Genomic DNA, 15261 nt, shown 5'->3' on the forward strand with positions numbered 1-15261 from the left:
GCACTTCCTTGGACCTCTTCAAATCATCAAGTTGTTAAAATCCTGCAAGGACAAAGCAATATTTGATTTTGAGCTCCGGTCCTTCACTGAAAGACAGGAGCGATTTTTGCCTTCCAGGCCCAAATGCTTCACTTTTCACCATGAAATGTCTTTGCTAGGGAAGATATCATCCTGCGTCATGCTATGAATAAAAGTTAATGTCCAAAAAAAGGTCTAAAAATGTGCATATAAAGAAAAGCGCTCTGGTCCTTCAGTGAGGGACAGGAGCGAATTTGACCTTCTAGGCAAAAACTTCATCATTTCATCGTTTTTGATCAAGTCTGGATGCTCTATCATGCTCATTTTGTCCTCCATCATGCCTTTGATGTCTCAATTTGTCCAAACAAGGTCAGGAATGATTCCACTAAGCTTTATCGCCCTGGTCCCTTGGTGAGGGACAGGAGCGCTTCGCCTTGGTCCTCCTGAGAGGGACAGGAGCGAAATTCGCTCTGGATCCTCAGTGAAGGACAGGAGCGAAATTTGACTTTTCGAACTCTGTATGAGGACAATTTTAATGGAATATAACATTTAAGTATAAGTGACATTTCCTTTTATGTTTCTTCTTTCTTATACTTTAAGTTATATTCCATATATACTTTCAGGATGTTTGAGAGTGGTTTCAAACCTCCAGGAGTTATATTGCAAAATCTAGTTTTTTGAGGTTTTTCAATTTCCAGACTTAGTCAAATTTCAGGATCAAGACATCACTCAAGCCGGACTTGCTATCCATGTGATCCCCTTGGCGACACTCAAAATTGCAAAGGCTAACTAACAAAACCCTAAAAGACCAAAAAACAAAACCTAAAAAGCAAAAAGGCAAGGGTCCCCATTTGCAATGGGGCGATGTGTGAAAACGTCACAACAGGACCCAAGTTGCCGAAAACCAAAATTGGCTCGTAAGTTGAAAGGAAATTAAAAAAGGGAAATTCGTGCAAAAAGACCAAATTAGGCCGGAAATCAAAAACGCCGAAAAGGCGTCTAAGAATTCCTACAAAATGCATTGACAGCCCGAAATTTCAAGAAGGGCGTTATAACTTAGAAAAATTAAATCTCTCAAAACGCCTGAAATGCCCGAAGTTTGTGAAGGGGGGTGTTAAAAACTTAAAGGGAAGATCTCACTTGCTAACCCAAATTGCCCGAAATTGTTGAAGAAAAGGAAACAGGCATAAAATTAAATCTATCAAAGTGCCTAATTTGGCCGAATTTGACTTAGAGGGCATTCACAAACTTCTCGCATTTCACTCAAATTGCCCGAAATTCCAAAGAATGAGCATCTTAGAAATATTTGAATCGTGCAAATCAGCTCATAGGCCGAAAAGGGAAAGGAGGGCATTAACTAAAGTCGCCCTTTTTCTTTCAAAATGTTGAGTTTTTCCTAGGATGCATGCCAAAGTGAAAGGGGTAAAAGTAAAAAGAAAAAAACAAAGGCATTGTTTTAATCAATTCTCACATTATGCCTCAAAAGACCGATTTTGCCCCCTTTGAATGGTAAAGTGGTAAGTTAGAGGTGACTTTTTCAAAAGTGAGTTTCTTCCCAAGGGACAAAAAAGAAAACAAGAGGGCATATGAAGCCAAAATTCGGCCTTTTATATCAAATTTGCAAGAACAGTAAAATCGCACAAAACATGTGAGAGGGCCGAATTTCACCATTAGTCACCCATTCTAGGCGAAGTGGCCGAATTATATGACATGATGGGCATCCAAACTATTAAACGATATCTCACGTTTTACCTAGAATAACCCGAATTTCTCCCTCAAAGTTAAAGATGAAATGAAAATATGGGGGGGGGGCACTTATAGGAAATCTCACATTATTTTTGCCCCAAGGTCAAAGTTTTGTCATGGCATGATAGAACGTTGAGTTAAAGAGAGTCAAACCATTTAATCCAGAGGGGCCAAGTTTTCTTCAACAAGCCCGACATTGCCTAAGATGAATTTAATGTTTGTTAAATTAATTTATTTAATTTTTCAAAAATAATTAATTCAGGATTGAAATTGATTGTGTGCAAATTGACGGCAACTTGAAGCGCAGAGTGAAGACTTGATCGTGATCGATGTCGAGGAGCACAGGATCAAAACAACAAAGCCAGACACTGCTAAGGCAGAGCGCATTGCAAAGGATCAACACCAATCATGGGAAGCGCGCCACCATCGGACGATGAGTTGAAGTCCATCAATGAGATTGAATACAAAGAGCACACAGAATGTTACAAGTCTATGTATTCTCAGAAATGCACAGCTGGATTTAATTCCAGAAATTTAGTTTTGAAAACTGAAATTGTTTATTGTAAAAAAAACTGCCCCGTTCAAGATATTTTGAAACAAAGGGGAAACAAGTCAGTTGTGGATAAGTTCTGTCTAACTGCCAAATTGACTAAATTAAAGCCAAATAGTGGTAGGTAGTTGGACAGTGGTTGGGTGGATAACTGAGAATTGAGTTGGCATGGGTTAAAGCTGCCAGCTTCTAGAAGGCAAACTAGGGCCCCTGGATGCAATCAATCTTGGCCACCAATTCAAATTGTAAAATCTATAAAAGGCAGAGGCCTTTCTTTTGTAAAGGGTTAGATTATTGTTAGACTCTTAGATTTCAGTTAGAATAGGTTAGGTTTTGTAGAAGGTTAAATTTTAGTAGTAGCATAGAAATGTTGCAGAAATTGTTGTAATAGGCAGCTAGAATCAATATAATGGACATTGATTTGGTGTTTAGCATCTTGGTTTTAGTCTGTTTGCATGGTTTTCTTTCACCAATTTAGATAGATCTTTCTTTTTGGGTGTGTAGGTATTTGATGGATTCAGGCTCATACCATTGAGGATATGTTGATTGTGTATCCTTGTGTATGGTTACCCTGAGCCTTTAAATCATGTTTAGTTCAATTGCAGGTGTTCGTCTGAGCTACGCCAAAATTGGGTGCTTAGTCGTGCACCTGCAGTCTTAAAATTTTCCAAGTCCCCTTGAAGATTGCATCATTCCTGCGAGGTTGTGAGTTATTCTGGCCAAGCAGGGATTGGTTATGTTGAATTCGTCTACCCGCATACCAGTCTTGTTAATTTTAGGTTTCTTAACCCTATCCTTTTGCATTTATTCTTCCCACATCAACTTAGAATACATACCAGCTTGTTGCAAACGTAAGTCCCCTTATGCTCCCAAAAAACACATTGACCATTGATTTATCCCGCAGTCAAGAACTGACATTTGGAACCTTGAGGTTGTCCCCTTTGATCGATTTAAAACAACATTAGGGCTTCCTTATACAAGAGAGGATAGGACTCGGCGAGTACATTCTATTCTGCGTTGACCAGAGAGATTCGTAGCAATGCGATTTTACCCACGTCAACACAAGGAAGATCATATTCAACATCAAGGAGTGATGCTATTATTCTTTGTAATAATTCAGCCTTGAGTAAGGCCAGACTTGTAAAGCAGATTTTTGCTCTTGTTCTTCTGATATCTATATATATGAGATATATTTTGCTGGGTTTTTCTCCCTCGAGTAGGAGTGTTTTCCCAGGGTAAATTATTGTGTTAATTGTCTATTGTGTTGTGTATTTATGCTTATTTCATTTTTGATCCTAAAACTAAATGGTATCAGAGCAGCATATGATTCTTTGGTGAATGCTACAAACCTTCTTCTTGTGGATGACAAGGTTGCCATTGGGTTCACCTCAGGCTATCACATTTAAGGAATAGAGTGAGATATGAGATCTTTGCAATTATCGCCATCATGTTGTGTCTATTTGAAAATTCAACTAAGCCATCTCAATGTTGAATGGTTTGACATTTGTTTGAGGGAGGCTATTTAAATGGCATTGTATTTTTATCAAGTGGTGGCATGATTTCCTTTAAGGGATGGCTAATATCTTTATGAAGTGAGGTAGTTTGAAGATCATTTTTTTTCGATTCTCCTCTCTATTTCTGACAGCAACGACTTCATTTTCTTGTGTCGGCCTTTATTATCTTCTACAGGTGTTTATTTCTTATATTCAAAGGAGACGTTTTTGTGTGTCGGGCTATTATGCTCATTTAATCAACGCATTATCTGCATCATATGAGGCTAGGTAGGAGGCTGTCGGTTTTATTTTTTGAATGATAACATTTGTTTAAAATTGCGGGGATATTATATTTCTAGTGGCTCATGAACATCATCATTGATAGCTTTGGAGGCGGCTAAGTTTAAATTGTTTTGGGTTTAAAAGTGGATGGGAATTTTATTATAAGAGTTGTGCTGGTCGATGATGTGCTCAGCGGCCAAGAAAAAATATATCAACTATCTTTGTGTATGTAACAACTTCAAGCAAGTGTCAAGGTTGTAAGAACTTAGAATGTTTATAGCTCAGACGGGTGTAATGTGGAGTTGTGTATTACGCCATGACTACGGGTGTGTGCCTTTGTGTGTGTGGTGCCTTAAATTTTTGGAAGATGAGTTTGTGTTTTTGAAATGGATATTATTTTGTACAATATAATCTATCCTTTTGGCAATGAACTATGAAAGGAGATGAGTTGAATGTGTTATGCATGTTTGTAATACTGCAGATCCTTCCTATTTGTTTATGATGTTTCCATTATCAGCCTATTAAATAGTGTATGGTGCTTACTGTTGTGAAGCTTTCATTTTTGAATCTTTTTGAAGACGTGAGTAGGACAGGGGACGTGTTCTTTTAGTTTTCTGTGTTAGTTTTCATGATCAGATTAACCACAATAAACAGAAAACTAAAGTTGCACAGTAAAGCATACAAATAGAGGATCACACAACACAAAAGCTACCCTGGGAAAACCTCCCTCTTGGAGGAAAAACCCAACAACAACAGATCCTCAAATCTAGTTATTATTCTGAAAAATGTAGATTCACTTACCCAGCTAGGGCACAATACAACAGCAGGAGATAATAGATAAGATCAGACTTATCTCAGTCCTTAGAATACATGAAATCACAGTGCTGATTTGCAAGCCTTTACACAGAAATTTGTTGTCCTTTTGATTGTGCTTCACTGCCCTTCAATGGTGGTTTTTTGTCCTCTAATTGTCTTCATAGTCATCTTCTTGTCTTTGTTGTCATGGAGAACAAGTTCGCTATCCTCAAGGTGTATTCATACCAGCACAGCAGATGATGTACTCCTTCAGTTAGATTTCGCATATGGAGGAGCAGAGATAGTTCGCTGATTGTGTGTGGTATCTGATTTTTAAATGATACTTCATTTGCTTGCATTTATATATGATTAAACTCCCTTAATCACCCTCCAAGTCAGCTAGGAGGTTTTGGCGTCAAGGTTTATTTGAACCACATTTATTGCCGCCCAACTTGGGGCCTATATCCTTCACACACTACAAAGTAACGGTTATAGGTTCGGCCCTACAATGAGGTTTGCACGTTACATATTGGTGAAGCCCTATCCTTGGGCGCTGAGCTGGAGTATTACGCGTTTGGCAAAGATTAGAGGGCCCAGCCCTATTTAAGTTTCCACGCCACCTAAATGAATAGGTGTGATTTACAAAGAAAAGGGCCCAGTCCTTTTGGATGGGTTCTAATGTTGCCTTGCGGCAATTAGAACCCATCTATTTATTTTCACCCTAGTTACAAAAACAACACTCCCTCTTAACTAGGGAGGAAAATAAATACAAAACCATATTCACATGGATAATCCCATGGCCTGAAATTTTACAAAGTTTAAGAATAGGGCCCAGCCCTAAGCAATATAAAATACACATCATGATCTGAGCACACAAATACATTGCAATATGAGCCTTTCCACTGAATGCCAAGAGAGGATGAAATCAAACCTTATAGCTATATGCTTTCCTAGAACCTGCATATATCACCAAGATTTAAGATCTTTCATTATGCACACCCACAGAGGATGAGAGACCTTTCCTCATGCACACCTGCAAGAAAAATACTCATATGAACATACAACATAAATCATGCACAACCGCAGAGGATACATAAACTTCTCCCAGAGAAGGACAATCTGTCACCTTGCACACCGCAGAGGGTGAACTCACCTTGCACTCTGCAGAGGGTGAGAAATAACCGCCACCTTGCACTCTGTAGAGGGTGGAAATAACCGCCACCTTGCACTCCGCAGAGGGTGAGCGAGCACTACCACCTTGCACTCCGCAGAGGGTGGATGATACACCCAGTGTATCGAGGTTAGTATCATGATAAATAAACATTTTGCCATAGACAAGGAATATATATTATCAATTCCTCTATTAAACCATAATGATTAGAACCCAAGAATGAAAATGATATATTAAAAGATATCAAGACTCCCTCTAAAACCCTATCTAAATAAGGAATTCACAGACCTGATGATTCATTCTTACTTACGAAGTGGACCCATAGCATCTTAAAAGAGAGAGATGAAAGGTAGGCTTTCATAATTAGTTCGATGACAAGATCTGATTGAGGTAGGGCTTCTCAGGTCATGCAGGAATGCTTTCTTCAAAGAGACATAACTTGAAAAACATTATCTTCAAGAGTAGACATTAGGTTACCTTAGAGACATGATATAGTAAAACAAAACACCAACCCTTACAAACCCTCAACACACAGATTCAGACATATAGATAGAAGACATTTACTTATACTTGGATCCTAATAGTTAATACACATCCATATATATACACTATCACTATTCAGCCATGAATACATTGAATATATAAGTGATAGCAGGTATATGATAGCAGGAATATATAAGGATGATAGCAAGTATCAAAATAAGGTAGCTTCAATTCACCTACAACTTCACTTACCTATCTCCCTTGAAATAAATTGAGATTCATCACCTTTGAAGGTTCTAAGATGCTAAGAGGATGAGGAATCCATTGATGCAGATGAAGGACCTTGACTGTGCATGTAATCATCTGAAAACCCTAGCCGTCACACAGAAGTCCAGGCTGTAAATCTGATCATTGCACATGCAAACCTAGGCTCTGATACCATGTTAGTTTTCATGATCAGATTAACCACAATAAACAGAAAACTAAAGTTGCACAGTAAAGCATACAAATAAAGGATCACACAACACAAAAGCTACCCTGGGAAAACCTCCCTCTTGGAGGAAAAAACCGAGCAACAACAGATCCTCAGATCTAGTTATTATTCTGAAAAATGTAGATTCACTTACCCAGCTAGGGCACAATACAACAGCAGGAGATAATAGATAAGATCAGACTTATCTCAGTCCTTAGAATACATGAAATCACAGTGCTGATTTGCAAGCCTTTACACAGAAATCCGTTGTCCTTTTGATTGTGCTTCACTGCCCTTCAATGGTGATTTGTTGTCCTCTAATTGTCTTCGCAGTCATCTTCTTGTCTTTGCTGTCATGGAGAACAAGTTCGCTATCCTCAAGGTGTATTCATACCAGCACAGCAGATGATGTACTCCTTCAATCAGATTTCGCATATGGAGCAGAGATAGTTCGCTGATTGTGTGTGGTATCTGATTTTTAAATGATACTTCATTTGCTTGCATTTATATATGATTAAACTCCCTTAATCACCCTCCAAGTCGGCTAGGAGGTTTTGGCGCCAAGGTTTATTTGAACCACATTTATTGCCGCCCAACTTGGGGCCTATATCCTTCACACACTACAAAGTAACGGTTATAGGTTTGGCCCTACAATGAGGTTTGCATGTTACATATTGGTGAAGCCCTATCCTTGGGCGCTGAGCTGGAGTATTACACGTTTGGCAAAGATTAGAGGGCCCAGCCCTATTTAAGTTTCCACGCCACCTAAATGAATAGGTGCGATTTACAAAGAAAAGGGCCCAGTCCTTTTGGATGGGTTCTAATGTTGCCTTGCGGCAATTAGAACCCATCTCCTATTTATTTTCACCCTAGTTACAAAAACAACATTCTGATGTTGGACGATTTTGTAAAAAAGATATGACATATTAACAGAAGATTGTATGAAGTTTATGAATGCATACAATCAACTTCAGTTGTGTTTCTGAACAAAATAATTTCAGAGCTTGATTAGATATCTCATTTCCAAGTACATGTGTCTCAGTTGATGTACAATTTTTTATATTAGTCATATTTGCATAGTCTGAAGTTGGTGGCACAACTTCATTGGAGACATCCTTTGAAGAGGAAGAATTAACATTCAGAGGGAGTCTAACAAACCAACAGAGGCAACTTTGGACAAGAAGGTCAGGAGGTTGATACTAGTACTTGAAGCCCTTGTTAATAGGGAGGCTTAGCATCAGTGATTTGTGTTATCTGTTGTTAATGCATTTTTCTCCAAGATGGAGAAATTTGAGGTGAAATCCCTTGTTAATGCATTTTTCTCTGAGACGGAGAAATTTGAGGTGAAAGCCTTTGATTAATGCATTTTCCTCTGAGACGGAGAAATTTGAGGTGAAAGCCCTTATTACTGCACTTTTCTCTGAGACGGAGAAATTTGAGGTGAAAGCCCTTGTTAATGCATTTTTCCTAGAGACGGAGAAATTTGAGGTGAAAGCCCTTGTTACTGCATTTTTCTCTGAGGCGGAGAAATTTGAGGTGAAAGCCCTTGTTAATGCATTTTTCTCTGAGGCGAAGAAATTTGAGGTGAAAGCCCTTGTTAATGCATTTTTCTCTGAGACAGAAATTTGAGGTGAAAGTCCTTGTTATGCATTCTTTCTCTAAGACGAAGAAATTGGAGGTGAAAGTCCTTGTCCATCTCTGAGACAGAGATGTGGTTCTTTCCACCCTCTGGGAGTAGCCATGGTGGACGTCATGTTGAGTGACTCTGTGATGAACCTTCTTCCACAAATGGGTGTAGCCATTGTGGGTGTCATGTTGAGAGACTCCATGACATGGACATCTGGAAAGATATCTCCCTAGCTAAGAGGGAGTGTTGATGTAATAGCTGCAGGAGATTTTTTTCTCTTTTAAATCGAAATTAATAATAAATATCAAATGAAAGATATAAGGCCGACTCAAGGAGGAGTTGCTATTTAAACATATAATAATTTTATTTATTTATATTAAGGCCAACTCATGGGAAAGTCGCCTCATTTCATTTTGTAAAGTCGTCTCCTTGATGAGGCCGACTATTCATGAAGAAACACCAAGTTATGTATATATACTCATGCCAATCTCCTTCATTTGGTATCCAATTCAAATTAATCAACTTCAAGTTCACACCTTAGTAGCAAATTGAACTAATCAAGGAAGATCATATTCAACATCAAGGAGTGATGCTATTATTCTTTGTAATAATTCAGCCTTGAGTAAGGCCAGACTTGTAAAGCAAATTTCTGCTCTTGTTCTTCTAATATCTATATATATGAGATATATATTTTGCTAGGTTTTTCTCCCTCGATTAGGAGGGTTTTCCCAGGGTAAACTGTTGTGTTAATTGTCCATTATGTTGTGTATTTCTGCTTATTTCATTTTTATCCTAAAACTAACACCTGGACCCAAAGACCGTACCCTTTGTACTCCTTTGGCCTCTGTGGGCTCATCTTGTCCCACTTCAAGGTGGTGCATCTAGAAGGATGCTCATACTTTGTACCCCTCCCACAATACTTTCACCATTGCCCTCATCATGTTCACAAATGCTTATAAAAATGAAGAGTCAAGATACACATATATTTGTATACATTATAATATTATTGAATTATTTGTTAAATCTTTCTAATAATTAATTGTATTAGATATTGTTTATCATCAGCTCATATCATCTTTTCATTTATGCAATAACATCAGCAATATTGACAGTATTATATTCCATAATTTAAATAATATAAGCGATGTTATGTGAACCACACATTTACAATGATTCTTGGGTGGTTCTCATCCACGCTGAATAAAATATAAATGTGTATCATTTTGGTTTTGCTTAGCGTAAAAAGCTAAGGTGTTCTTTGAACACTAGTCAAAAGGATTTTATGCTTTTGACTCAAACAATTCCTACAACTTCTTGTTTACGTTATCTAGTTAAAAATAGCGACCTAGCAAGGCAAGTAAACATTTTTTTTTAATAGGCTAACACAAACATGAAATCTACGTTAACAAATTTTCCTGGTTAAGTTTGGGTACAAAGCTGGGTGCGATTAGGTTCGGGTTTAGCCCTAGGTTCGCCCGAGGTTCAATCCGGGTTGGGTACAAAGCTGGGTGCAATTTGGGTTTGGGTTTAGCCCTCGATTTACCTAGGGTTTCGTTCGATGCAATTTGGGTTTGGGTTTAGCCCTCGATTTACCTAGGGTTTCGTTCGGGTGCTCGGACCAAACCCTAGGTGAACTTGGGCGATTTCGACATCGTGGGCATCCAAAAAAGTGTCCCACAATGAAAAAAAGCAATTTTAAACTTGTAAAAGCCCCTCCAACCCTAATTTCTCCCTACCATCCCTTATTTTTGTCATTTCACCTCATTTCTTCAACACAAAACTTGCATTCTCACCATTTTTTTTTTCTCTAAGTGGTTTTGAAGGTTGTTGCATTTTTTTTCAAAGGTGAAGGCTACAAAGGAGTAAGACAATAAAAACAAGACTCGCACGGACTTGCCCAGACTCAACAAGTCGCAAGTCGAGTCAAGCTTGGCTAGTCCCAAAGGCTCGAACTCAAACTCAACCGAGTTTGGGCGAGTCTCGTCACCTGGACTTAGCCAAACTCAATTATTTTTTGAAGTCTCAAAATTTCAATGCTGTTTTGGTTTACAACATGCCCCTAGAATATACATGAAATACAGTGTTCCACGGGGACGCGTCCCCCCCCCCCTTTTTGGCTGCATCTCAGAGACGGGGACATCTCCGGGACGAGGACGCGACATCCCCCACCACCACCACCCAAGCGCCGCCGGAGACGAGGAGACGTCTTTGCATCTCCCAAGCCACGTCTCCTTGGGAGATGTTTGGGCATCTCCTTGCCCCTCGAGATATGTGTAGACATCTCTCGAGGGACGGGGAGACGCCCAGACGTCTCCCGTCGCCCCCACGTATATGCAATGTTTAAAATTAATTTTTTTTTAAAAAGTGACTTTTTTGGAGGTATTTCAAATTTAGATTTAGTCTTTCAAATTTCCTATAGTTTCGTTTGAAATGTAATTCTTATACTGTTATACTATCATACATCTTTTCAAAACTAGTTTTTCAAGTACTATATGTATATGTATAACTATATCAGCACCACCCCCCGTTGTCGTCCCCAAACCTAGGCCCTCGGTCCCCTCGTCCCGGAAACCCGTCCCCCCGTCCCCAACGCCGGTGGAATACTGATGAAATATAACATTTAAGTATAAGTCACATTTCAATATGTGTTTTTCCTTGCTTATACATTAAGTTAAATTTCATGTATATATTGGTAGGATGTTTGAGAATGGTTTTAAATATCTAGAAGTTATAATGCAAATTCTAGGTTTTAAAAGATCTTATAAATTTTCAAATAGTCAAATTTTAGTAATCAACAGGCTTCTATTAGTATTCTCTCACTCTCTCTATCTCACTCACTTTATATGCCTTGAACTCTAGACCTATCTCTCTCCCTATCACTCTTCCTGTATCCCCTCTCTCTACCTCTCTATCTCACTCTCTCCTTTCTCCCCCAAGATCTAGACCTATCTCTCTACCTCTCTCTCTCTCACCCTCAAACCCCCCACAAGGGGTGCTACCCTCAACCTCATTTTGGTGTTGCCCCCCAAACCCCATCAAACTATAAGTCTATGAAAGTAATAGGCCCATGATGAATCATGATCATAAAAATCTACATAATAAATATCTGTTGTTGCAAATCTGTGCATATTCATAGTTAAAAAAATATTATGGCTGCTACACCATCTAGGACCTACCTTAGATGCCTTCGTAGGAAGGATGCAGGCTCCTTTGAGCCATAGACTTCTAGCTATTGTTTTGATATTTGTTTGGAACTTCTAATGTCATGGATTTCATATTCTGTAATTTTTGTATACATTTGACAATATTTATATATCTGAGTGTGCTATTTCCTTTAGCTACAACTTGCGTTTATACTTATGTGATTGATGTATGTATGCCGCTATCTGATAAATTAAATACAAGAATAACAATGCATACCAGATATAGGAGTAAAATATATCTCTATTCGCACATGAAATTTTTGCAAAGAAGAAGACCAGAGGTGGTCAGCCAAGGATTACAATTCATCTAACTCTCTCCTACTCCCTTCCTTGGCGGTACACAACTTTTTTAAAGAACCAGACAGTTGCCAAGAGGAACACAACTGTCAACCAATCAACACATTAACTACCCAAGAGTGGCAACAAACTTAATTTGGACAATTAATACATTGCTGAGTAACCAATATTATCAAACATAACAATAGGCATTTTATGCCAACTACAATGTATGCTTGTGTATGTGATCAAATTAGCTTCTATTTGATGATGTTATTATTTCTTAAGGTTTATTTAATAAAGGGTGCATGAAACAAGTTTGAAATCCTTAAAAATCTCTGAATTTCTTTGGTTTTTCACTTTGCCAAGTCTTCGCAGAGTCTAAGTCATGCTTGCCGAGTCCGAGCTAAGTCCAAGCCTCGTAACTATGGTTTGAATAGAAAGGACTCAAAGTTTAGTTTGAGAAGTGTGGGTTTTCTTGGTGGTTCTCTCCATTGTGCTGCTCTGGGAAAGTGTTAATGTCTCTATGGTTGATTTAAATATTCACCACACCAAAAGCCCATGTTAATCAGCAAACTTGCTTGTCCGTTTGGTGGATTTGATAACTCAGAGAAAAGTATGGCATTCACAGGACTACAGACTGGTTTGAGATTCCTTTTGGCCATGTGTTAATGATGTATTTTGTTTTACTGAGAATATGATGAACACCATTTTGTTTGGATTCTTCTGGTTTTTGGTGCTTTATTGAATGTTTTGGTGTGTTATGAGAAAATCAGAAGTAACTGAGGGTAGCTATTACAGTAAGGTTTTGCACAATCCAGTTTGGCTGATAAAGTAGCAGGTTTGCTGGTTGATCAGTCAGTAGAGAGACTCACTCAATATCTTTTATAAAAGATGGGCTGGAGTCTCCATGTGTGTACTTTGTCTAAATAGATCAGAAACAATTGGCCACTTATTTTTTGAATGGTCATATGGCAATGAAATATTGTTTGGTTTGACATAAATTGCCCAGGAAATTGAAATGGTAAGTAGATGTTAACAAGTGAAAGACTATACCAAATTTAAGAGAACAGTCTCACTTTTTTGGTCTCTGATACCATTTCTTGTTCACTGGGGACTTTGGCTTGAAAGATAACATATAATATTCAGAAAAGATCTAAGGGATGTTTAATGTTCTTTGAAACTACGGTCTAGTGTGAAGAAAATAGCTGACATGTGCTTACATGAAATCAATGAAAATGTAACATGTGCAAAGGAAGACACATTTCTCCAAACATGGCATTCCCATACAACTAGAGAATTCGAAATCACTGTACAGTACACATTTCAAGGTGGCAACATCATGGCTATCCCAAAGAATCTTTTTGAATACAATTAATTAAAGAGAATTAAGAGCTAGTGATATCTGTAGAAATCGTAATGAAGATGTATTACCTATGTGAGCAATTGACTCGGGGAAATACTTTTTTCAAAAATAGCACGGTGGCTATAACATGACCAGATTACCTAGTTGAATGACCCTTCAAACAAACCATGATAAAACAAAACTTAAAACTAACCATACAACTCCATGTTGATAGAAATAAATCAATGATAATCTCTTGGATATGGATTAATTCCAAGTATGTTATCTATTAATCTCATGTACACATCAAAACATGCCAACCAAGTGGCTGATACATTGGGAACTACAGGAATATAACAGGAGAACGGCTGCATTTATTGGAGTGAGCCACCAATTTATCAGCACTTTGTCATTTCATGCTACATCAGAAAGTTATTAAACAGGAATCTGTAGATACTAATGAAAATTACCAAGTATGTCCAGCCCAAGTTAACAGTCAAGGTCTAAAAAGACAAGGGATCTGTTTTTATAACAATCAGGTCTAAAAGGACAAGGGATTTCATGTCTTTTGGAAACGTCTCAAAGGTCACATGAATTGAGTCTTCAGGTGTAATGGTACGAGGAATGTTTGGTTTTTCATTAAATGCTCGTGTTGAGCTCAATAATTTATATATATCTGCCTTATTCATTTAACATATGCTACATCATGAAAAAATAGATGGTAGTGAAAAGGATTACCACTGCCATTGCTTAAAGTTAACTACTCTATTAGCAAGGTAACATGTGCTGAAAGGAATTTATATTGTAGTTCCTGAAAATTACTGCCATGATTCAACAGAATGATTGATACCCAGTTCAGGAACTTCCATAATGCTACTTCTATTTGGAATCAAACGCTTAATATAGAACATTAATTGGAGAATATTGTTTCTATTATTTATATTGGCAAGGCCTATTTTGCCAATGAATGTTTAATCATGGTTCTAAACATTTTTTGTATTTTCTTTTCTCCCTTGTTGGGAATACATTTATCTTTAACATATTGTGTTGAACTACAAATCAATAAACTGAGCAAAGCACACTTAATCTAGCTTTTTCGTGTACAGTAGCATTTCATAAAATTTACTTTTATCTTTAGATTAACTGATATGATGATTTCTTATACAGGATAGAGAAGCAGGAGATGATCCAGACGTTAAAGATGTTCTGAAGGCATGTTGCACTTCTTGACGGGTTTCCCTTTTGTTGGCATGATAAGGGATCTCTCTCTCTCTCTCTCTCTCTCTCTCTCTCTCTCTCTCTCTCTCTCACACACACACACACACACACTCACACAGCCTTTCCTCCTGCCACCATGTGCACACACATAATAGCCATTGAATAAACCATCTGTTGACATGATGATGCAAATTACAAGGTGACTTGCAGAAATTGAATAAATTTTGATCGAACAATTTTATTTTATAAAGTTAAATTTTTATTACCTGGAAACACATAATACTTGCAGCTGTCAACTGTAAAAATGATTATCACATGCCTTAGGCTTGAAGAATGCAACTGCAATTCTTTGTTTTTATGTCTAAGCTATTCCCAAGTATTTGCGGAACTTGATGTACACTACACTTTTATTTCCAAGCATTTCCAAAATGTAACTTGTAACTGGGTTTTATGAACCAGATTATGCCTCCATGTTTATTATCAAATTTAATTGAAGAAGAAATTTTGTGCACCATGCACTGCACCTACACAACAATATAGAAAGGAAAAAATAAAGAAGCATTCTAATTGAAAATATGAATA

The 15261-nt window shown here is 37.8% G+C and overlaps 1 protein-coding gene across 1 annotated transcript in view; it reads left to right on the forward strand.

Moving 5' to 3' along the window:
* Nucleotides 1-15037, forward strand: part of LOC131061011 (thioredoxin-like protein AAED1, chloroplastic) — a 203714-nt gene extending 188677 nt beyond the window's left edge. Inside the window, exon 9 of the mRNA XM_057994517.2 lies at nucleotides 14629-15037. Coding sequence (XP_057850500.2) covers nucleotides 14629-14691 — 63 coding nt within the window. The 3' untranslated portion in view covers nucleotides 14692-15037. The remainder of the gene's footprint in view (nucleotides 1-14628) is intronic.
* Nucleotides 15038-15261: the final 224 nt, after the last annotated feature.

This window comes from Cryptomeria japonica, chromosome 9, assembly GCF_030272615.1.
Source record: "Cryptomeria japonica chromosome 9, Sugi_1.0, whole genome shotgun sequence".
Lineage (NCBI taxonomy): Eukaryota > Viridiplantae > Streptophyta > Pinopsida > Cupressales > Cupressaceae > Cryptomeria > Cryptomeria japonica.